Source organism: Pseudophryne corroboree, chromosome 6 (assembly GCF_028390025.1).
Source record: "Pseudophryne corroboree isolate aPseCor3 chromosome 6, aPseCor3.hap2, whole genome shotgun sequence".
Taxonomy (NCBI): Eukaryota; Metazoa; Chordata; class Amphibia; order Anura; family Myobatrachidae; genus Pseudophryne; species Pseudophryne corroboree.
Window position 1 is genome coordinate 144,986,058 of NC_086449.1, and position 25,894 is coordinate 145,011,951.

At 47.6% G+C, this 25,894-nt stretch overlaps 1 protein-coding gene across 1 annotated transcript in view; it reads right to left on the minus strand.

Moving 5' to 3' along the window:
• Positions 1–8,381: 8,381 nt before the first annotated feature.
• The window catches only part of VAMP8 (vesicle associated membrane protein 8), a 54,911-nt gene continuing 37,398 nt past the window's right edge, over positions 8,382–25,894 (minus strand). Inside the window, exons 2-3 of the mRNA XM_063931973.1 lie at positions 11,716–11,880; positions 8,382–10,920 (exon numbers count right to left, since the gene is read on the minus strand). Coding sequence (XP_063788043.1) covers positions 10,777–10,920; positions 11,716–11,880 — 309 coding nt within the window. The 3' untranslated portion in view covers positions 8,382–10,776. The remainder of the gene's footprint in view (positions 10,921–11,715; positions 11,881–25,894) is intronic.

Here is a 25,894-nt window from a genome sequence, read left to right on the forward strand (position 1 = left end):
GAAAAGATGGCTCACAACAATAATAACCCGATTTTTGTAACTATGTACAAGTAATGCAGATAATCCGCACTTGGGATGGGCGCCCAGCATCCACTACGGACTCCGAGAAATAGAATTATCGGTAAGTAAATTCTTATTTTCTCTATCGTCCTAGTGGATGCTGGGGTTCCTGAAAGGACCATGGGGATTATACCAAAGCTCCCAAACGGGCGGGAGAGTGCGGATGACTCTGCAGCACCGAATGAGAGAACTCCAGGTCCTCCTTAACCAGGGTATCAAATTTGTAGGATTTTACAAACGTGTTTGCCCCTGACTAAATAGCCGCTCGGCAAAGTTGTAAAGCCGAGACCCCTCGGGCAGCCGCCCGAGATGAGCCCACCTTCCTTGTGGAATGGGCATTTACATATTTTGGCTGTGGCAGGCCTGCCACAGAATGTGCAAGCTGAATTGTATTACACATCCAACTAGCAATAGTCTGCTTAGAAGCAAGAGCACCCAGTTTGTTGGGTGCATACAGGATAACAGCAAGTCAGTTTTCCTGACTCCAGCCGTCCTGGAACCTATACTTTCAGGGCCCTGACAACATCCAGCAACTTGGAGTCCTCCAAGTCCCTAGTAGGCGCAAGGCACCACAATAAGCTGGTTCAGGTGAAACACTGACACCACCTTAGGGAGAGAACTGGGGACGAGTCCGCAGCTCTGCCCTGTCCGAATGGACAAACAGATATGGGCTTTTTTGAGAAAAAACCCACCAATTTGACACTCGCCTGGCCCAGGCCAGGGCCAAGAGCATGGTCACTTTTCATGTGAGATGCTTCAAATCCACAGATTTGACTGGTTTTAAACCAATGTGATTTGAGGAATCCCAGAACTACGTTGAGATCACACAGTGCCACTGGAGGCACAAAAGGGGGTTGTATATGCAATACTCCCTTGACAAACTTCTGGACTTCAGGAACTGAAGCCAATTCTTTCTGGAAGAAAATCGACAGGGCCGAAATTTGAACCTTAATGGGCCCCAATTTGAGGCCCATAGACACTCCTGTTTGCAGGAAATGCAGGAATCGACCGAGTTGAAATTTCTTCGTGGGGCCTTCCTGGCCTCACACCACGCAACATATTTTCGCCACATGTGGTGATAATGTTGTGCGGTCACCTCCTTCCTGGCTTTGACCAGGGTAGGAATGACCTCTTCCGGAATGCCTTTTTCCCTTAGGATCCGGCGTTCCACCGCCATGCCGTCAAACGCAGCTGCGGTAAGTCTTGGAACAGACATGGTACTTGCTGAAGCAAGTCCCTTCTTAGCGGCAGAGGCCATAAGTCCTCTGTGAGCATCTCTTGAAGTTCCGGGTACCAAGTCCTTCTTGGCCAATCCGGAGCCATGAGTATAGTTCTTACTCCTCTACGTCTTATAATTCTCAGTACCTTAGGTATGAGAAGCAGAGGAGGGAACACATACACCGACTGGTACACCCACGGTGTTACCAGAACGTCCACAGCTATTGCCTGAGGGTCTCTTGACCTGGCGCAATACCTGTCCCGTTTTTTGTTCAGACGGGACGCCATCATGTCCACCTTTGGTATTTCCCAACGGTTCACAATCATGTGGAAAAACTTCCCGATGAAGTTTCCACTCTCCCGGGTGGAGGTCGTGCCTGCTGAGGAAGTCTGCTTCCCAGTTTCCACTCCCGGAATGAAACACTGCTGACAGTGCTATCACATGATTTTCCGCCCAACGAAAAGTCCTTGCAGTTTTTGCCATTGCCCTCCTGCTTCTTGTGCCGCCCTGTCTGTTTACGTGGGCGACTGCCGTGATGTTTTTCCCACTGGATCAATACCGGCTGACCTTGAAGCAGAGGTCTTGCTAAGCTTAGAGCATTATAAATTTACCCTTAGCTCCAGTATATTTATGTGGAGAAAAGTCTCCAGACTTGATCACACTCCCTGGAAATTTTTTCCTTGTGTGACTGCTCCCCAGCCTCTCGGGCTGGCCTCCGTGGTCACCAGCATCCAATCCTGAATGCCGAATCTGCGGCCCTCTAGAAGATGAGCACTCTGTAACCACCACAGGAGAGACACCCTTGTCCTTGGATATAGGGTTATCCGCTGATGCATCTGAAGATGCGATCCGGACCATTTGTCCAGCAGATCCCACTGAAAAGTTCTTGCGTGAAATCTGCCGAATGGAATTGCTTCGTAGGAAGCCACCATTTTTACCAGGACCCTTGTGCAATGATGCACTGACACTTTTCCTGGTTTTAGGAGGTTCTTGACTAGCTCGGATAACTCCCTGGCTTTCTCTTCCGGGAGAAACACCTTTTTCTGGACTGTGTCCAGAATCATCCCTAGGCACAGCAGACGTGTCGTCAGGATCAGCTGCGATTTTGGAATATTTAGAATCCATCCGTGCTGTTGTAGCAGTATCCGAGATAGTGCTACTCCGACCTCCAACTGTTCCCTGGACTTTGCCCTTATCAGGAGATCGTCCAAGTAAGGGGTAATTAAGACGCCTTTTCTTCGAAGAAGAATCATCATTTCGGCCATTACCTTGGTAAAGACCCGGGGTGCCGTGGACAATCCAAACGGCAGCGTCTGAAACTGACAGTGACAGTTCTATACCACGAACCTGAGGTACCCTTAGTGAGAAGGGCAAATTTGGGACATGGAGGTAAGCATCCCTGATGTCCCGGGACACTATATAGTCCCCTTCTTCCTGGTTCGTTATCACTGCTCTGAGTGACTCCATCTTGATTTGAACCTTTGTAAGTGTTCAAATTTTTTTAGATTTAGAATAGGTCTCACCTAGCCTTCTGGCTTCAGTACCACAATATAGTGTGGAATAATACCCCTTTCCTTGTTGTAGGAGGGGTAATTTGATTATCACCTGCTGGGAATACAGCTTGTGAATTTTTTCCCATACTGCCTCCTTGTCGGAGGGATATAAAGCAGACTTCAGGAGCCTGCGAGGGGGAAACGTTTCGACATTCAAATCTGTACCCCTGGGATACTACTTGTAGGATCCAGGGGTCCTGTACGGTCCCAGCGTCATGCTGAGAGCTTGGCAGAAGCGGTGGAAGGCTTCTGTTCCTGGGAATGGGCTGCCTGCTGCAGTCTTCTTCCCTTTCCTCTATCCCTGGGCAAATATGACTCTTATAGGGACGAAAGGACTGAGGCTGAAAAGACGGTGTCTTTTTCTGCAGAGATGTGACTTAGGGTAAAAACGGTGGATTTTCCAGCAGTTGCCGTGGCCACCAGGTCCGATGGACCGACCCCAAATAACTCCTCTTCCTTTATACGGCAATACACCTTTGTGCTGTTTGGAATCTGCATCACCTGACCACTGTCGTGTCCATAAACATCTTCTGGCAGATATGGACATCGCACTTACTCTTGATGCCAGAGTGCAAATATCCCTCTGTGCATCTCGCATATATAGAAATGCATCCTTTAAATGCTCTATAGTCAATAAAATACTGTCCCTGTCAAGGGTATCAATATTTTTAGTCAGGGAATCCGACCAAGCCACCCCAGCTCTGCACATCCAGGCTGAGGCGATCGCTGGTCGCAGTATAACACCAGTATGTGTGTATATACTTTTATATGATATTTTCCAGCCTCCTGTCAGCTGGCTCCTTGAGGACGGCCCTATCTATAGACGGTACCGCCACTTGTTTTGATAAGCGTGTGAGCGCCTTATCCACCCTAAGGGGTGTTTCCCAACGCGCCCTAACTTCTGGCGGGAAAGGGTATACCGCCAATAATTTTCTATCGGGGGGAACCCACGCATCATCACACTTCATTTAATTTATCTGATTCAGGAAAAACTACAGGTAGTTTTTTCACATCCCACATAATACCCTCTTTTGTGGTACTTGTAGTATCAGAAATATGTAACACCTCCTTCATTGCCCTTAACGTGTGGCCCTAATAAGGAATACGTTTGTTTATTCACCGTCGACACTGGATTCAGTGTCCGTGTCTGTGTCGACCGACTAAGGTAAACGGGCGTTTTAAAACCCCTGACGGTGTTTTTGAGACGTCTGGACCGGTACTAATTGTTTGTCGGCCGTCTCATGTCGTCAACCGACCTTGCAGCGTGTTGACATTATCACGTAATTCCCTAAATAAGCCATCCATTCCGGTGTCGACTCCCTAGAGAGTGACATCACCATTACAGGCAATTGCTCCGCCTCCTCACCAACATCGTCCTCATACATGTCGACACACACGTACCGACACACAGCACACACACAAGGAATGCTCTGATAGAGGACAGGACCCACTAGCCCTTTGGAGAGACAGAGGGAGAGTTTGCCAGCACACACCAAAAACCGCTATAATTATATAGGGACAACCTTATATAAGTGTTTTCCCTTATAGCATCTTTTTATATATTTCTAACGCCAAATTAGTGCCCCCCCTCTCTGTTTTAACCCTGTTTCTGTAGTGCAGTGCAGGGGAGAGCCTGGGAGCCTTCCCTCCAGCCTTTCTGTGAGGGAAAATGGCGCTGTGTGCTGAGGAGATAGGCCCCGCCCCTTTTTCGGCGGGCTCGTCTCCCGCTCTTCAACGGATTCTGGCAGGGGTTAAATATCTCCATATAGCCCCCGGAGGCTATATGTGAGGTATTTTTTTGCCAAAAAATAGGTTTACATTGCCTCCCAGGGCGCCCCCCTCCCAGCGCCCTGCACCCTCAGTGACTGCCGTGTGAAGTGTGCTGAGAGCAATGGCGCACAGCTGCAGTGCTGTGCGCTACCTTAAGAAGACTGAGGAGTCTTCTGCCGCCGATTCTGGACCTTCTTCTCTTTTCAGCATCTGCAAGGGGGCCGGCGGCGAGGCTCCGGTGACCATCCAGGCTGTACCTGTGATCGTCCCTCTGGAGCTAATGTCCAGTAGCCAAAGAAGCCAATCCATCCTGCACGCAGGTGAGTTCACTTCTTCTCCCCTAAGTCCCTCGTTGCAGTGATCCTGTTGCCAGCAGGACTCACTGTAAAATAAAAAACCTAAGCTAAACTTTTCTAAGCAGCTCTTTAGGAGAGCCACCTAGATTGCACCCTTCTCGGCCGGGCACAAAAATCTAACTGAGGCTTGGAGGAGGGTCATAGGGGGAGGAGCCAGTGCACACCACCTGATCCTAAAGCTTTACTTTTTGTGCCCTGTCTCCTGCGGAGCCGCTATCCCCCATGGTCCTTTCAGGAACCCCAGCATCCACTAGGACGATAGAGAAAGTGTATTATATACCAACTACTTTCTGCTGTAAACATCTGCTGTATTGTGGAGTTCTTTTTAGCACTATTTGGGTAAATAAACATCTTTTGCTTTAAGACGACCGCTTCATCTTGTAACCTGCAGGGCTATGCCAAACATAGCCATGTTTTCCGGCTGTTTTGGGTAACACCTAGCGTCTGCAAGCTCCGCCTCCTGCCAGCTACCGTGCAGAGGCTTGGTCAAGTGACCAGTGGGGATCAATCAACGCCACACAGGTGTGGAAAGACAGCGTGCCGACGCACACAAAGCAGCACTGTGGTTCCAGATGCCACAGCAAGGAGAAGTTTGGTGGTGGCAACATTGTACCCGCCCACTGCACAGTCAGTAACAGGCGGTTACTGATGGTAATTGGGAATCCCCTAACTTGGCCAGGTCCTGTGTGACCTAAACTCCATTCTGTGACGTGGGACGCAACGCGGTGAGGGCTTTCGGTGCCGTCTGGTCACAGTCCCTTACAAACTTTTGCCTTGGTTCTACATCCTATCTAGATATACCCCTTGACCTGCTAATTGTAATGTGGTATATGAACTGGGCAACTGTAATTTGACATAATAAGAATTGGAGGCACTATAGTGTGGCATAATATGAACTGGGGACACTATGGGATGGACTCAGATGCGGTTGTCACATCGAGCGATTATTGGCACTGTGCATACGTCGCAGCCGCAGTGTGCATATACCAAGGTCCCTATGCGATGACGCTCGCAGTGAGGAATCAGTGGCAGAGTAAGTCACAGGAAGAGGTCGTTTGGAGGGAGGCAACAGGGAGCGTCTGCAAAAATGCTAACGTGTCGTGACAGTTTTTGGCGAATGTCTCAGAATGTGACTGCGATCTTGTATGCATAAATCATGGCGCCAGCATCACCGCTCCCACGGCTATTCTGCGCGGCCATGAAGGCACTGAGGGAGTCGACATTCCCCGCATCTGCGCTGCAGTTGTGACAGAGTACGCGGCTACTGAGCATGTTGCGATGGCTGTACTACTATGGTTCAGGAAATAAACTAGAGCACTATTATGGGACATAACATTAATAACTGCTGTGGAGAGGCATTGGGTATGGTATCCCGGTGGTCAGCATACTGACGCTGGGATCCCAGCCGCTTGAATGCCGGCAGGTGGACGAGCACAACGAAGCCACCCACAAGTGGGAATAGGCCCGGTTAGCCAGGATTCCGGCTGGCGGTATTGTCAGTGGTCGGGCTTCTAGCGTCGGTATCCTGACCGACAGGATCCCGATTGCCGGTAATGTAACTACATCCCATGGAGAGGTCTCTCTAGAAACATTGGGACAGGGACTCCTTAAAAATGTTGCTATGGAGCCCACAAAGTTCTGTCTGCGCCCCTGCATGTAGCTATCTCTGCTGGCTGTACTGGAGCAGTGTAGCTACATCACTGGTGTTATTGGAGCATTAGATTTCCCTATGCTGGTGTAGAGAGTTATTAGCAGTGGAGGAAGTAGTGTCGCTACGTTACTACAGAGAAAACAGCACTAAGGTTGGAAGCAGTAGTTACATTAATTCTGTTTGTGCCTCACCAGCAATGGAGTTGCCAAGTACCTACTTGTTGTACATACGTATATCGCTAGGGTGGAAGAACAGTGTAGCTGTGCAAGAGTATATGCACAGGGGGTGTTGGAAGTATCAGAGTACAGGGTAACTATAACCTAGCACTGGTGTTGGAAAGAGCGGCACGACTGCTGTGCAGCGATATTTATTGAACAATGGGCCTGATTCAGAGATGTAGGGTATTGTACAGCCGCAGGGAAGCACAGGGATGCGGCTGTGCAATACCATACAACTAATATGCTAATGCTGCAGAGGTATCTATAGGAAAAAGACGCCTCCTGCCAGCATGTGTGATCAGAGTGCCAAGTCTGAAGATGCAGCATCGGATCACCATCACGACCATCGGTCTCAGCCCTCGGCCATCTGTGTAAGCCTGACCTTACTCAGTCTAGCCATTGGAACTCCTCTGTCGGGTTCAGGACCAATGCGCAGACCCTGGGCTTGGCACACCTACAAAATGTCAGCAACAGGCCCTTGTTTTGTAGAACTGCCCCCATCGCCACTCTGCTCTGCCCCCCCCCCCCCATCCCCCAACTCTGCAGCATGTTAGTCTTGCTGCAACTATTGTGGGACTTGCAGAGATCATGCAGGAGTCATTCTGACCATAAACAAAACGGGTCCTGAGCATGCGCAGTTGTCCCACGATCGGGTTAGTACGTATGTACTAATCTGAATCAGGCCCGGTGTGATTAGTGGAGCAGTGTAAATCTATGCAAGGTGCATGATATAAATAGCAATAAAAGTTGGAAAATGTATACAAGGTGTTCACTTAATATTACTGGTGTTGAAGCAAGTAATGTGTATCTGTATTGTGTATACAATATTAATAGCCCACTTGATATTGGAAGTAGTGTAATTATGCTCTGTGTGCGGAGGAGGGTCGGAAGGAACGGTGGGGTAGATGTATTAAGCCTGGAGAAGAGATAAAGACGTTATAAGTGCACAGTGCTAACGCACCAGCCAATCAGCTCCTGAAATTTGTCAAATCCGTAATGATTGGCTGGTGCGTTATCACCTTGCGCTTATCACCGCTTTATCACTTCTCCAGGCTTAATACATCTGCCCATGTGTTCCTAGGCTGGGTGAGCAGAGTCGAAATGGTTGGTGGCAGTATTAGTAGTATATACCATTACTCTGGCTGTACAGAAGGTAGCACTCGAGTTGTGAATAGCTTTGTACATATGCAGACTGCATCTCCTGAGTTACAAGGAGCAGTGTACCTAAGCGTGTGATGTAAAGTCCAAACAGAACATGGGTAGGAAGGCGCCCTGAGTACTTATGCTGCGTGTTCACACCAGAGCACTGGGGAATCTGGAAGGGGCAGGAGCTGTATAGCATAATGTATCTGGGGTTGGTGGAGCAGTGGAGCCGTATACTAGATGTAACATAAGCAGTACTGGATGGAGAAAATGCATTACAAGGGTCGGCTGTATCTATGGCATTGTATAGTTAAAACAGCTATGGTGTTGAAAGCAGCAAGGCAGACCAGGACAAAGTATAACAAGAGTGTAAATGTAAAAAGACCCCCAAAATAAAAGCAAACAAAAATGAACCAATTAAACTCTTTAATAAGACGTATCATAAATAAATGCTGTAAAATCATCAGCAATAAAATAACAGCTTTAGACTTATCTCCGTGCATGTAGACATTATATTATTAGCTTTTATTTATAAGGCGCCACAAGGTGTATATAGCCCTGTACAAGGTATACATAGAAAACAGACTGCTGATAAACTGCTGAGATTATCGGACATCTACATAGGTAGGAAGAGCACCATACATATCTGCTCATGAGTGTAATCAAGGCCAATCACCCATCATGCAGCTTTGCTGGTTACTCTACAACTTTGGCTGAAATTTTGGGGGGTCTATTCATGAAGCAGTGAAAAGAGGGGAGAAAAGTACCAGTGGAGAAGTTTCCCATAGCAACAAATCAGCTTTAAAGGAAGCCTTTAGCAAGTACATTCTATAAAATGAAAGGGAGATGCTGATTGGTTGCCATGGGCAACTACTCCGCTGGTCTGTTTCTCCACTTTTTTCACTGCTTGACGAATACACCCCTAGATGTCTTCAAATCCAGCATTCAGTGTCTGATTTAATATTGCACAACTGCCCTCTGGTGTTTGGTAAGAGCACTGCAGGCATGTTTTGAAACATTCACAGTGGTCAACATCTGCATTACACTTCATAACTGTGCACAAAGGCAACTCGTCATATCATTTGATCACATTGCTGCAGTTTAATAATCTTTATTTAGTTACTTCATTCGTTATAGAAGTTAAAAACAAATCTCTAGGGCAGCATTTCCCATTTCTGTTCTTCAATTCCCCTTCAAAATGGCCTGATTTCATCTAAATTTCCATTGGCACAAATAGGCAGGCAGTATGGGTGTCATTTTCTTAGGCTACAACCAGATTAAATCATGGTTATGTGACAAACTAAGTGTGTCCCATTACATTTAACCATATACTGTCATAGATTTGTCCTGTTGATTCCCGTATCTGTGTTCTGAATTGCTAAAAGCTTCCTAAATGGTTTTCTGTAAATATGTTACATATCATTTCTGTAAAAATATACTATATATAATGGAAAACTGGCACTAGAAGCCCACCATAAACCAGAGGTACCAGGAAGATTCCCTATCGTTCTGTAGCCAGTGTAGAACTACAAGGTCCAGCCATCTGACATAACATCTGCCATAGAAAATCACACCACCTACTGACTGCAAATGAAAGAGACAGCACAGCAAAATGGCAGCAAATTAAAACTGACAAAGGATTGTCAAAAGGATTAATTTTAAAATATATTTTTAGAACACATATCATCACTGCAAACTCCCATATTTATTGGAGTTGAAAAACATTAAAAAAAAAAAAAAAATTTAAAAAAAAATCTCCCCAAAATCATATCCAAGGAATCCTAAACTATTTTCCTTAAGCCGTTTCTTTAACCGTTCTGAAAAACAACTTTACAGTACTAGCAGGGTGAGCTGCCAGAGGATAGTATGGAGTCATTTATTAGTCATTAATACATTTTACTAAATTACATTTTCATTTAAGTGATACAATTCTTTTATGTTTATACTCCCCTTCTTCCTCACCCCGGTATATTAATAGTTACACAACCCCCACTAGTCCACCATAATCTGCAGCCCTACATAGAATATGGTGTATTCTGTATTACAGGTTGCAGGAACACGGCCTGTCCAGAAGAACCGCCTGCGCTTGCTGTGCCAAGAACGTAAACCAAGTTATTTCACATCCTTCTTACAAGGAGCAGTGTACCTATGCCTGGTGTATGGAATAAGTATCACATGGCGTAAAGTAAGAAATATGGCCATTAAAATGCTATTTTTTCATTGGTAGTAAAACATTGCCCCATAACGTGCATGGAGATTGTATGAACCAGTACTCATTAAAGACGCAGCCTAACCATGCACTAGGACCCAGTGAACTTACCAAGAGACAATTTATGGGTCACTAGATCCTGGAGTATTAATAGGCAGACTGTTGGCCCCACCCATAACATGGCTGCCTTCCTTGTAGCCATTGGTTACATGGAAAGCAAAGCAGCACTGCACAGTTAGGATTCCAAAATGTTGTCCTTCACAAGCCTAATGTATCCCAATTTACATACATACATTTACAAAAGTAGGCATGGATTTTACAATGTTGTTGGTCGTGCTTACTATAAAAAATGGTTACATTTTAGTCAAGACCTCAATACGTAGACAGCTACCTCTATACACATACCAATGATTATAGAACTGGTGTGTATTATAAAACAGTGCATGTATCTAAGTAGACACATAGGTATATTGAATGTCCCCAGAGGTGGCCATCGTCAGAGTTTTGAAAACAATTCAGTTATTCGGTGTCATACATTTGGGGTCAGTGCGAGTCTTCAGTGGGGGAGCGAGAAGGAAGAGGAGAGAGAATTAAAGTCTATGTAGGAATTACGCCGGTGGCAAGGAGGATGATGAGGAGGAGTATAATCCCCACCACAACGCAGATTATGGCGATCATCTTTGCATTCTTCCACCAGTACTTTCGGGCAACTTTCTGTGACGTTGTCTTGAAGTGTTCAGACTGCGGGAGAGAGGAAAATAAGACATGTGAGAGAAAAAAAAAAAAAAAAGTGTTTTATACCCGGGATATAAAAATTTAAGAACATACAGGACAAGTGCCAGCCCCCTCTGCACCAATTTTCCCCGGTCAAGTATGCAAAAATGGCATAATGGAATTGAATTCACAATTAATGTGACCCCCCCATATTACAAATCCTCCCATAACGGTTGCCTGCAGCACTGGCTCTATCATTCCTTATTACCATCCTGAAGGCATAAACAGAGAACCTTTATTCCTCATCCCGATGGCATTATTAAACCATGAATAGAGTGTACTTATTTGAAATTAAACTATTAAATTCAAACTTTAAATGTAAATTCCAATGGACCTCCTGTCTCCTATTGTTACTTTAATACAAGCGAGTGCTGCAGGGTGGAAAATGTAGAATACGCACAACCTGATTTAGTGCCAAATCCTACTCTAATCCACAAGACAGAGCTGTCCAGTGCATGTGTGCAAGAGCACATACACTACATGCAACAGCTGCTAGTATTTACAGCTCAATGCCAGGACTTGCGCAGCGCCCGGACAAATCGGCGCACAATGCTATTTCAGTCTCAAAGCGGATTTTTCTTTTTCACTGTGTATAATGGGAGTAAAGCAAAAATATACTTACTGTAATAGGTTAACAATGAAAACCCTATCTGGTTTTCATGGTTAACAATAATAATACAGTTTACAGTGGGAGCATGGATTAGGCTCTCTGCTGTAATGTGAATACTGGTTACTGTTATTGCACAGATGAAAAGAACTTACACTGGCCTCCAGGTCCTCTGTTTTATTCCTCAGCTGGTCCAGGTTCTCTCCACGAGCTAAGATTCGCTCCACATTCTGAGACATTATGTTCTTCACTCCCTCCACCTCACTCTGCAGGTCTCTGACGCGGTCCGTGGCCACCGGGGCTGGTGCCCCACCCATCTCCTGAAAACGCAGAAACAAGATGGCATCAGGATAAACGGTGAAAATATAAGTCATATACAAAGACTGCAGAGATCATTCACACAAAGACAAGTTCACTGAATCACTGCTCACGAGACACAACAAGGTACACTTATAAGACTAGACGTGTCCCATTTCCTTTTCTTTGGCAACATGTTGCCATCTGTCCTGCAACCTTTTAAAGCTTCAACCTAATGCCATGAATAAGAGTTTAGATGAGAAAGTCATAGGTGTGCAGAAACATATTCAATGCATACATGGAAACATAATCTTGGAGGAGGATAATTGTTCTGGTCACGGCAGAAGTAGGCTATGCGTGTAAAATGTGTAAATAACACATCACTAAAGCGCGTTTTAGTTTGCACGCATTTCACTTCTATTCCCTGCAGATGTGTGCGACAAGCCTTGTGGAGAGATTAGCTGCGGGGCCCTTGGTTCAACACATAAATTGCATAGTTGTCAACTGTCCCCAATTTCAAGGGAAAGTTCAAGGTTTTAGTGTGTTGTCGCTGGAAAGGTTTCTGTTTTCTATACAGACCGCCTTGTTAAGCAATATTTTTCTTTTTGTATATTTTTTATTATATTGTGAAGACCTTAGATGTTTAGTTTTAAATCTCTTTAACAGTTTTAATGAAGACCTGCAGTTGATGCAATGCTCTGCAGCAATGTGCCATTGCAAAGGATTATTAAAATGTAAGCAACTGACAAATGGAGGCAAAATGACAGTGATGCATATCTCCCAACTGTACTGATCTAGGCGAGACAACACCAATTTGAGATGACAGTCCTGCGCCCCAACGCAGCATACCCCTTTTCTGTAGCCATCACTGCACTATATTTAGCCTGGTTTCCTAACTTCTACAAAGCACACAATGTACATATAGGTTCGCAAATATTAAAAAAATAAAACTGCTTTATAGAAGTACCGTTAGCAGAGAAAAGTGAGCAGTCTTGAGGTGGATCCTAGTTTGCCATAGGACACTGCTTACTGGGCATGATTCAGGTTTGTAAACAAAGCATACAACTGGGCAAAACCATACTGCACTGCAGGTGGGACAGATGTAACTTGTGCAGAGGGGTTGGGTTCAATATGTCGTCGCCCAGTATGCTGGTGGTCAAAATACAGACCACGGCATCCCGCAATTAAGAATCCCAACAGGGGAAGGTAAGTATACTTACCTTTCCCCAATGTTCCTCTAGCCCAGGGGTGGGGAACCTCAGGCCCGAGGCCGTATAAGGCCCGCAGAGCCACTTGATCTGGCCCGGCCAGGCTCACCTAACCAAGGGAGATGCCGGGCGCCCGCTGAGATTTTGTTACAAGTGGGCGCCTGGCTTGTTCCCTTCAGCAGCAGCCGGAGGCAGGAGCTCTTTCCTGAGCTCCTGCTTCCAGCTCTGGCATTGTGCGTGTGCGGCTGTGCGGTGCTATGGGAGAGATGTCATGATGTTTCTGCCATAGTTCTGAGGAGCGGCGGACAGGCGGAGGGCAACAGTCCAGAAGCAGGAGCGGGGCTGGTGAGTATTGTGTTTTTTTTGTACTTTTAATGTGTGTGTAAGCATCGCTACTAGGGGGCATATCTTCTGGGGTATAACAACTGACTGGGGTATATCTACTGGGGACATAACTACTGACTGGGGGCATAACTACTGGGGGCAGGCTAATTGTTAATTTGATTTTTGTATGGCCCCCGAAGGATTTTATAAATATACAAATGGCCCTTGATAGAAAAACTGTTCCCCACCCCTGCTCTAGCCCCTCCAAAGTTTAACCCCCCCCCCCCTCCCACAGCCTAACACTAACCGTCCCCAGGAGTGCCTAACCCTAACCCCCCCCCCCCCCCCCCCCCCCCCTCCCTGCAGCCTAAACCTAGCCTCTCCCACCTACTTCCCACAGCTTACCTGTCTGGCGGCCCGGCAAACACTCGATCAGGATCCTTGGCGAGATTCTGGTGCCAGGATTCTGGAGTCAATATTTCAACTGCCGGGATCCTGTTCGGCCCCCCGTGCAGAAAGATTTAGATTTGGGTGGATTATATGGTTTCTGTGCAGGGTAAATACTGGCTGCTTATGCATGTAGCCCACAAATGTTAAGACAGCTTTATTTTTACACTGTAATTTAGATTTCAGTTTGAACACACCCCACCAAAATCTAACTCTCTCCGCACATGTTACATTTGACCCACCTGCAGTGCAACATGGTTTTCCCAGTTGTGTGCTTTTTTGCTTTGCTTACAAACATGAATCAGGCCTACTGCTATAATGCGCAACGTATACTTCAGTCTTCTACATCCTAATCACTGACCACTGCAGCAAACAACATCACTACAGAACTTTTGAAGAGTACCACAGACACATGGCCTGACAAACACTGCACCCTGCCTTTTGGTCACTGATGGGCCTTAATCCAGCTTTATGTAAAACACTATCATGCAGCTGATCTGTGCTGCACAGGAAGCTGTAAGGGGCGTGAACTCAATAATCGCAGAACACACAGGGTGGGGAGGTGACATCAAAATTGAGGAAGGAATAAACCAAGTGCAAATGGTCGTTAAAAATGTGGAAATTAGTTCTGTGACAAATGCTACTGTACATATAAATGAGTGATGACAAACACGGATAAGCAGAGTGATGAAATTGCTATTGCTGGCTATTTCAGAATAGATTACAGGAATACCACACTGTGCTACCGGCTCACACAATATAGACAAACACAGACTGATGAAGGCCTGGTTGTCTATAGCTGTATGATAAAGTAACCAATGGCTTACTGCGCATGCTAGCGAGACGTCACTTTCAGATCATGTACTATACATGCATGTATCATACATGATTGGGGCCCAGTCACTGCGAAAATTGGGAACTAAGGAAGGGGGGGGGGGGTTAAATTAGCCATGGTAAAGGACTAAATTGACCCTACAGGGCTATTCAATTACCCCCAAAGACGGCACTCATCTGGGATTATTTTTCACCTGTCTGAGACACGCAAGCTTGCAGTCTATTCCCCAGCATTAATAGCTGAACAGAGCCAAGTCTTCAAGGGATTTTTTGAGTCCAGGTTCCAAGTAACAGAACTGCGAGCAGCACTCATTGTTTCTCTACATCCAATTTTCTGCTAATATAACATATGATATTTCCTGAAAGCAGATTTTATATTGCTAATATCACATGCAAACTGTACAGTGGTCACATGCTCCATTACGTTAATGCTGATGAACTTGGTAGCGTAATCCAGATGTTTTACATTTTTTGACAGTAATTTAGCAACAGGATGACATAGTTCATTTTTATTAACATATTATATTCTGGATTATATATCAGTTCAAACACAGAAAACAATATGTCAATTTCAATTCAAAAAATATTCAGAATAATATTAATTTATGATCACACTAATGGTCTCCATTGATGCCCTCACCTAAATTGGCCACCTACATTTATGGACAGATTTATTTTTTGTTATAGAATTATCCTAGATAAATGAACGGTTGTGAGACCTGCGGTACATTTAGTAGCACAATTAAATCCCACATTACAATATATTTACACATGGATATTTTTTAGCTGGATTAATATGTTCTCTTTAATGAAGTTTTTGTTTTGCAACTAAAAGGCCCTACACACTGGCAGATCTCACTGCACGAAATAAACGTTCTCGTTCTTTAATGAACGAGAACTCATTCATATCGTTCAAGATATAATGCAATTTAGGATTCATTATCTTTGCACCAATGGATCTAAGTAGCCACTAAACATGCATGCTATCATCTTAAATAGCATTAAGGACCGTTGTGCTACAGTGTAACTAAATATCTCACATTTTAGCAGGCCCCGCTGGCAACGCTACAGATGTAAATGTTAAACACATTAGGTGTACACAAATTATTTGCACAAGAAAGGTGCCTGCGTGTGCAACCAAGCGTCTAACCCCATTTACCTGGCATCCCTTATTTAATCCAGACTGGGCACTGCAACTGGAAATAATGCCAGGACAGTTATATATCCCGATGTAAAGTTAAATGCAAGCCATCTGTCCAGGGCCAGTTTAAGGTTTCTGACCCCAACCCCCCCATAAAAGGTCTATAAAATATGCTGACAAAGTATAATGTGTAAATACACCCAGCACTGCAAATGTGTTAACCATACTGCAGTGCCCCAGCTCACATTATGCCACACATAAAGCCAGTTCACATATGCCACAGTGCAACCGCACTGGCGATATAGTTATGTTGGGGGGTCTTCTGGGCAACAGCACCAACTGCCCCGTTGTCAGTCCTTCTCTGCATCAGTAATAGCACCGGCATTGCATGCACAAAATGTTTACACGCAGTTAGGCTGACGTCCTCATTAAACTTTGAGAATGCCCGCTTCAGCCGCAAGCTGAGATACGCTTAAGTGTGTCCCGGAGCACTCATAATCGGAATGATACAGTGAGCAAATTGGCACATATCCAAATGTACACCAGTCCCTCAATGTGCAGCTGGCTTCACATTCCACCTGTCCATGGATGGATGGAGCCTGGATTATACCTGCACTCACATGGGCGAGGACCCTCACAGTGGCCCAACCCAACAGGTCTGGCAATGGTGGTCATTCCGACCCGTTCACACGCTGTTTTTTGCAGTGATGCGAACAGGTCGGTTCTGCACATGCACGGCGGCCGCAATGCGCAGGCGCGTTGTTGCCCAGTGACGGCCGTCGCTGGGCAAGGACAAGAAGACCGAAGAAAGCGATCGCTACCGCGATCGCAAGAAGATTGACAGGAGGAAGGCATTCCAGGGCATCAACTGACCGTTTTCTGGGAGTGGTGCGGCGAACGCAGGCGTGTCCAGGCGTTTGGAGGGCGGATGTCTAACGTCAATTTCCGGGACCTGCAACGCTGGATTCATCGCACAGGGTAAGTAACTCTTACCCTGGTCTTGTTCTACACAAAACTTTTTTTGCATAGCTCGGCTGCACAAGCAATTGCAGCCTTGCTATGCAAAAAAACCCTCCCCATAGGCGGCGTCCAGTTGATCGCACAGGCAGCAAAAAGTTGCTACATGCGATCAACTCGGAATGACCCCCAATATACAAAAGGTTGCAGGACCTGATAAGCATATGCAGTGTAGTTTGGCAGCCTGGAACAGCAATGTCCAAAGGTAAAGGACACAAGTTAAATACTTTGAAGCAATGAAATGAAAATGCTGGCTTAGAGGCACAGTGGTCCCTTCCCCCTACAGTAGCTGATATGCGATTTATACTAAGCCATTACTTGTGTGCATAAATATGTATTTGTTAACTCCCCATTAGGAGATGTTTTAATTTAATATTTAATTATGTATTGTGTTTTGTTTTGTAAATCATGTATAAGATGTATAAAAGCCTGACTGTAGCTATGCAGCCCCTGTGGGATCAGTATGAGATCCCAGCGGTCGGGATCCCGGCGGTAAGGAGACCGACACCGGGAACCTGACACCGAGTGCAGCATGTCCGCTGGCCACACTTCGGGCCCGATGGTTCCCCCTCGGGCGGTGGTGTGGACCACGACTCAAGTGGGGGATCTACCTGGTGCCTGGGATTCCGACCGCCGGTTTTCCAGCTGGTGTCGGGATTCCGGCGTCAGTATCCTGACCACCGTGATCCCGACCGGCGATCAATTGACTGCCTCCCTCAGTGGCATGCTTACCACAGGTGGAGAACCTAGGCCATACCAAACGCAAGACCAGATTCAGGGGGAAGGGCGAACAGGGCAAACAGCCCCCTACTAACAGTCATAGCCACGCCCACTTTGCTGCTCTCCACAGTGGGCAGGCAGCCCAGTATGTATGTATGTATGTATGTATGTATGTATGTATGTATGTATGAGGATAGCGCACACGCACGCGAGCTAGGTGTAGCGGGGCCATTGCGATCACTCACCAGCTCGGTACCGGCGCTCTGGTGCAGGCAGGTCACGCATATGACCCCTGTTGCTCCAGCCTGGGTGGGTAGCAGCTAGAGCGGGTGCGGATGGCCTGCAGCTGACATTCCAGGGAACGGGGTGGTCGTCAGTGACTGAGCAGCAGTGGCGGTGAGGCGGGAGGGACACGGTCTCTGACGCGGCAACTCCCTTCTTATCAGTTTTGTGTCCAGTTACTGAGGTTTCTGGCTCTCTGCTGCTGCGGAGTGTCACAGCGTAAGGAATATTACAGGGTGATATTATAGAGCTGTCGTGGTGTGTGCATCAGACAGTCTGATTACACTGCAGAGGGCACTGGGCTGGGAAAACATGGGGCATTAGGCAATGGGCTTAGTATACAGTAATTAACCACTTAAGGTGAGATGTGTCGAACCTTGGACCCCCCCCCCCCTCTTCTGATCGGACAGTTAGGACGGGAAGTGGGAGGAGGAGTCAGGATTAATAAACCTCCCCTCCTAAAAGAAAAAAGTCTAGATCCGCCCCTGACCAAACGCAGTTATGGATTAAACAACGTTATACACAGTTATAGACCCTACACAATGTGAAATCATTAATCCTTATGTGCAGTACACACACAGCAGTAATGAAACATGCAATTAGATGGGAGTGTTTTACTCACACCTGTATTTTCCAGAACATATAATTACACTTTATAAATACTGGGTTGAAAGAGTCGGAAACTATCTGAAACAAACATTATGCAGAAGCGCAAGACCAAACACTAACTGAAGGGAAACACACATACTGTGCTTTTAAATCTGGATTTGCAAGTGTAGGTTGAATATCCCATATCCGGAATGCTCAGGACCAGGAGCATTCCGGATATAGGATTTTTCCGGATAACAGATTACCCGTTATCTGGATGGGTTCCGGGGGTCCGGCGAGTCGGCAGGGGGGACCGCTGTGGGTCTAGTGCGTCAGTGGGGGGTCCCAGGGATCCAGGCAGGTCTGGCGTGTCAATGGGAGAATCAGAGGGGGGTCAGCAGCGGGTACTGGGAGTCAGCGGCGGTGAGGGAATGGCTGCAAAGCCACTCCCCCACCTGCCTGTGATTGGCCCAGTGACGTTGTGAGGCCAGTCGCATCATGACGACTGGCCTCAGGACTGAACTATTCCGGGTTTGGGAATATTTTGGTTAACGGGTATCCGGATAAAGGATACCCAACCTTAGTGCCATAGTAGTTCTGACTGCATATGTGCATTTCCTTAGACGCAGTGCTGAGCCCGTGCAGTATGTGTGGTCAGATAAGCGATTCCATAATATGAAGGCCCCCATACATCAGCAACTGCAAAAAAAACTATTTGCAGATTCTGAGATTTCTCTTGCGCCCTAGAGGATGCTGCGGTCCACATTAGTACCATGGGGTATAGACGGGTCCACTAGGAGCCATTGGCACTTTAAGAGTTTGAGAGTGTGGGCTGGCTCCTCCCTCTCTGCCCCTCCTACCAGACTCAGTTTAGAAAATGTGCCCGGAAGAGCCGGTTACAGCTAGGGGAGCTCTACAGGGATTCTTTAGTTAAAGTTTATTTTTAGAGTTTATTATTTTACAGGGATGCTGCTGGCAACAGCCTCCCTGCAGCGAGGGACTAAGGGGGGAGCAGTGTCTGCCCTGCGGGGTCTGAGCCACTATCTCCGCTGACTGGACACTGGGCTCCTGAGGGGATAGATCGTTCCCCGCCACAGGGGATCGCTCACCCCTGCAGCATGCCGCCACCCCCTTACAGAGCTGAAGATTGTGGCGAGTGAGTCACCGACCCCCCTCACAAGCATGGGGGGGGGGGGGGGGGGCGGTGTGAAGATGGCAGCTCAGGGTTGGAGCGCAGTACTAACTGCGCTCCAGGAGGCTCAGTGGTACATAGGCCCTCATTCCGAGTTGTTCGCTCGTTGCCGAAATTCGCTATATTGCGATTAGTCGCTTACTGCGCATGCGCTTAGTTATTCTACTCAAAAGTTAGGTATTTTACTCACGGCATTACGAGGATTTTTCTTCGTTCTGGTGATCGGAGTATGATTGACAGGAAGTGGGTGTTTCTGGGCGGAAACTGCCCGTTTTATGGGTGTGTGTGAAAAAACGCTGCCGTTTCTGGGAAAAACGCGGGAGTGGCTGGAGAAACGGGGGAGTGCCTGGGCGAACGCTGGGTGTGTTTGTGACATCAAAACAGGAACGAAACTGACTGAACTGATCGCAGTGGCAGAGTAAGTGTCGAGCTACTCAGAAACTGCTAAGAAATTTCTATTCTCAATTTTGCGAATCTTTCGTTCGCAATTCTGCTAAGCTAAGATACACTCCCAGAGGGCGGCGGCTTAGCGTGTGCAATGCTGCTAAAAGCAGCTAGCGTGCTAACAACTCGGAATGAGGGCCATAGTGCGGCGCTGTAGGGGGCGCCCTGAGCCAGCGCCTACATCCTACACTGGTCACACAGCCTTCGGGGTCCCCGGATCTGAGCCAGCATCAATCCTCAGCCCAGTATAATCTCCAGAAGAGCGGGAAGACAGCGCCAGTAAGGGGGCAGAGCTTCTCAGAGCGGACCCAGCAGCGTTCAGCGCCATTTTCCTGCCTGCACAGCACTGTCAGTGAAGAGCAAGTCCCTCCACAGCAAATCCAGCCATCTATCACGGTACCAGGGGGTTGTCGAAGGGGGGGGGGGGGGGGGGGGGGAGGCTGCAAAATGACTGTGTAACCTATTAAGGTGCACAGTCAGCGCTGATAAGGGGTCTCCCTTTGTATTAAAAGCGTTGTGTGTGGGTTGGCTCCAATTCTTGGAGGTGAAACTCTGTGTGTGTGTGTGTATATGTGTATGTGTATGTATGTGTGTGTGTGTGTGTGTGTGTGTGTGTGTGTGTGTGTGTGTGTGTGTGTGTGTGTGTGTGTGTGTGTGTGTGTGTGTGTGTGTTGCTTGTGGTCTCCATTAAAGCCGTCCAACACCTTCTTTCGGGGAGGTCGGCCTAAGTTCAAGAAACCTACAGCTGCAGGTTCCCAGGAACAGAAACCTGCTTCAGGTACACCAAAGTCGTCCGCATGACGGTGGACTGCACGTCCCGGAGGTGGGGCTGGTGGGAGCGAAACTCAGACATTTCGGTCATGTCTGGGTGTCCTCCGACCTGGACCCCTGGGTGCGAGATATTGTGTCCCAGGGGTACAGGCTGGAATTTCAAAATCTCCCTCCTCACCGATTTTTCAGTTCAGGCTTGCCAGCTCTGCTGGCAGACATGACCGTCCTGCAAGAAGCAGTCCAGAAGTTGGTGGAGGCACAGGTCATTGTGCCAGTACCACCTCACATGCAGAAAAATGGTTACTATTCAAACCTTTTTGTGGTACCGAAACAGGATGGTTCGGTCAGGCCCATTCTGAACTTAAAATCACTAAATCCCTTTCTAAAGGAGTTCAAGTTCAAAATGGAGTCCCTAAGGGCAGTGATATCAGGTCTGGAGGAGGGGGAATTCCTAGTATCCCTGGATATCAAGGATGCGTACCTCCACATTCCGATCTGGCTACCACATCAAGCTTATCTGCGATTTGCACTGTTGGACTGTCATTTTCAGTTCCAGGCCCTCCCATTCGGTCTCTCCACAGCACAGAGGGTTTTCACCAAGGTGATGGCGGAAATGATGATTCTCCTCCGCAGACAGGGGGTAAACATAATTCCGTATCTGGACGATCTGCTCATAAAAGAATCGTCCAAGGAGAAGCTGTTACAGTCCATAACACTCACGACTTAGCTTCTCAGGAAACATAGTTGGATCCTGAATCTTCCAAAGTCACATTTGGAACCAACCAGAAGGTTGTCCTTTCTGGGAATGATCCTCGACACGGAGGTGCAGAGGGTGTATCTCCCAGAGGAAAAGGCGTTGGTGATTCAAACGATGGTCCGGGATGTCCTGAAGCCAGCCCGGGTGTCAATTCAATCAGTGCATTCTCCTTCTGGGGAAGATGGTGGCCTCTTACGAGGCTCTGCAGTATGGGAGGTTTCATGCTCGGTCCTTCCAACTGGATCTCCCGGACAAGTGGTCGGGATCCCATTTACACATGCACTAGAGAATACGTCTGTCACCAAAGGCCAGGATTTCACTCCTCTGGTGGCTGCAATTATCTCACCTTCTGGAGAGCCGCAGGTTCGGGATTCAGGACTGGATCCTTCTAACCACGGATGCAAGCCTACGGGGCTAGGGTGCAGTCGCTCAAGGGGAAACCTTCCAAGGAAGGTGGTCAAGTCTGGAAGCCAACCTGCCGATAAACATTCTGGAACTAAGAGCCGTCTACAACGGTCTTCTCCAAGCGGCCCATCTTCTGAGAAATCGGGCCATTCAAGTGCAGTCGGACAACGTAACAGTGGCTTACCGACAGGGCGGAACGAAGAGCAGAGCTGCAATGACAAAAGGTAACAAAAATCATCCTTTGGGCAGAAAAGCACGCGTTGGCGCTGTCAGTAATCTTCATTCCGGGAGTAGACAACTGGGAAGCGGACGTCCTCAGCAGACATGAACTCCATCCAGGGGAGTGGAGTCTCCATCCGGAGGTGTTAAAGGAGGTAACATATCTTTGGGGCGTACCCCAGATCGACATGATGGCCTCTCGCCTCAACAAGAAGGCGGTATTGTTCCAGGTCGAGGGACCCGCAAGCTGCGGCGGTGGACGACCTGGTGTCTCCGTGGGTGTTCCAGTTGGTGTACGTGTTTCCTCCACTTCCACTCATACCAAGAGTTCTAAAGCCCATAAGGAGAACAAAGGTTCAAGCGATCCTCATTGCTCCAGACTGGCCAAGAAGGACTTGGTACGGGACCTTCTGGATCTACTGCAAGAAGAACCAAGGCCTCTTCCTCTTCGGGAGGACCTGCTGCAGCAGGGGCCATTCGCCTATCAAGACTTACCATGGCTACGTTTGACGGCATGGAAGTTGAACGCCTAATACTAGTTCGGAAGGGCATTCCGAAAAAGGGGCCTCTTCGGGAGGACCTGCTGCAGCAGGGGCCGTTCGCCTATCAAGACTTACCGCGGCTACGTTTGACGGCATGGAAGTTGAGCGCCTGATTCTTGCTTGGAAGGGCATTCCGAAGAAGGTTATTCCTACCCTGATACAGGCTAGGAAAGGAGTAACGTCTAAACATTATCATTGAATTTGGAAAAAATCTGTATCTTGGTGCGAGTCCAAGAAGTTTCTCCTCTTCTTACAAGCTGGTGTGGATATGGGCCTTAAGTTGGGATCTGTGAAAGTCCAGATTTTGTCCCTATCCGTTTTCTTCCAAAAAGAATTGTCTGCCCTCCCTGAGGAACCCCCAGAACCAGAACCCTCAGTTGCTATATTCTCCTCAAACGTGTCTGCAGCGTCACCACCATGCAATGTGGGATCAGCCCCAGCTCCGTCACTACTTGTAGCGGACATATCTGAAAGCTCAACGCGAGGCAACCCAGTACAATAAACAGCAGCACAATACCTGACAAGAACCCCCTGTGTAGTGTATCAGCACAAACAGAGAATTCCAGAGGTATATGGTGACTAAAATTCACAGAGAAAAATACACACTAAGCATATCTTGTGAAACACCTATATTAGATAATAACCCTGACGCACGTAGCCCCCTCAGGTTATAGAATATAGGGATAGCAATCCCAGTGAGATACATGAAATGGAGGTCACACAGCAGCTATATACACACACACACAGTCACATTGTACAATGCAGAAATTATGACATGCAATAAAACTGCACTGGACTAGCAATACAAAGTAATACTAAGTATGGCTATACAGACAATAGATATAACAATGCACAGTAAATACTGGATGTATATCACAGGGTACTTGTACTATATAACCCTGACTAAATGCACTCTTTCTTAACGAACACTGTCAGCAGACATGTAGAATACTTAAGTGTCCTGTAAAATGCACAGCGCTGACAGGCAGGCGGCTTTACAGAGGTGTATTTGCCCAAACAGTCCCAGGAACAGTGCTGCTCTGTGTAATGGTGCCCAAACACTGACAGGGAGTGAGGGAGAGAGAGATATGCAGCTCCAGGGCCGGAACATTTACTGTAAATGGCACCCTGGGGTGGGGGGGAGGGGCTACAGGTCAAGCCTTATCCCCCTGCTGGACTTCACCACTGGGTACTGTGAGCTGTATAATAAACGGTTTTTAATAAAACCGACCTGTGCTCTTGCGCTGGTGATCTAGTGAGGTCCCTGCTGGAGCAGGTCCTGTCTTAGAGGTAGAGGCCACGGGTCTTCCGTGAGCATCTCTTGAATTTCCGGGTACCAAGTCCTTCTTGGCCAATCCGGAGCCACGAGTATAGTCTTTACTCCTCTCCTTCTTATGATTCTCAGTACTTTTGGTATGAGAGGAAGAGGAGGGAACACATACACTGACCGGTACACCCACGGTGTTACCAGAGCGTCCACAGCTATTGCCTGAGGGTCCCTTGACCTGGAACAATATCTGTCCAGTTTTTTGTTGAGGCGAGACGCCATCATGTCCACCTTTGGTTTTTCCCAACGGTTTACAATCATGTGGAAGACTTCCGGGTGAAGTCCCCACTCCCCCGGGTGAAGATCGTGTCTGCTGAGGAAGTCTGCTTCCCAGTTGTCCACTCCCGGAATGAACACTGCTGACAGTGCTATCACATGATTTTCCGCCCAGCGAAGAATCCTTGCCACTTCAGTCATTGCCCTCCTGCTTCTCGTGCCGCCCTGTCTGTTTACGTGGGCGACTGCCGTGATGTTGTCCGACTGGATCAATACTGGCTGACCCTGAAGCAGAGGCCTTGCCTGACTTAGGGCATTGTAAATGGCCCCTAGTTCCAGGATATTTATGTGAAGTGACGTTTCCATGCTTGACCACAAGCCCTGGAAATTTTTTCCCTGTGTGACTGCTCCCCAGCCTCTCAGGCTGGCATCCGTGGTCACCAGGACCCAATCCTGAATGCCGAATCTGCGGCCCTCTAGGAGATGAGCACTCTGTAACCACCACAGGAGAGACACCCTTGTCCTTGGAGACAGGGTTATCCGCTGATGCATTTGAAGATGCGATCCGGACCATTTGTCTAGCAGATCCAACTGAAAAGTTCTTGCGTGGAATCTGACGAATGGAATCGCTTCGTAAGAAGCCACCATCTTTCCCAGGACCCTTGTGCACTGATGCACTGACACCTGGCCTGGTCTTAGGAGTTTCCTGACTAGGTCGGATAACTCCCTGGCTTTCTCTTCCGGGAGAAACACCTTTTTCTGTACTGTGTCCAGAATCATCCCTAGGAACAGCAGACGTGTCGTCGGAATCAGCTGCCATTTTGGAATATTTAGAATCCATCCGTGCTGTCGTAGTACTATTTGCGATAGTGCTACTCCGACCTCTAACTGTTCTCTGGACCGTGCCCTTATCAGGAGATCGTCCAAGTAAGGGATAATTAAGACGCCTTTTCTTCGAAGAAGAATCATCATTTCGGCCATTACCTTGGTAAAGACCCGGGGTGCCGTGGACAATCCAAACGGCAGCGTCTGAAACCGATAGTGACAGTTCTGTACCACAAACCTGAGGTACCCTTGGTGAGAAGGGCAAATTGGGACATGGAGGTAAGCATCCTTGATGTCCAGAGACACCATGTAGTCCCCTTCTTCCAGGTTCGCTATCACTGCTCTGAGTGACTCCATCTTGAACTTGAACCTTTTTATGTAAGTGTTCAAGGTTTTCAGATTTAAAATGGGTCTCACCGAGCCGTCCGGCTTCGGTACCACAAACAGCGTGGAGTAATACCCCTTTCCCTGTTGTAGGAGGGGTACCTTGATTATCACTTGCTGGGAATACAGCTTGTGAATGGCTTCCAATACCGCCTCCCTGTCGGGGGTAGACGTTGGTAAAGCAGACTTCAAGAACCGGCGAGGGGGAGACGTCTCGAATTCCAATTTGTACCCCTGAGACACTACCTGCAGGATCCAGGGGTCCACTTGCGAGTGAGCCCACTGCGCGCTGAAATTCTTGAGACGGGCCCCCACCGTGCCTGAGTCCGCTTGTAAGGCCCCAGCGTCATGCTGAGGACTTGGCAGAAGCGGGGGAGGGCTTCTGGTCGTGGGA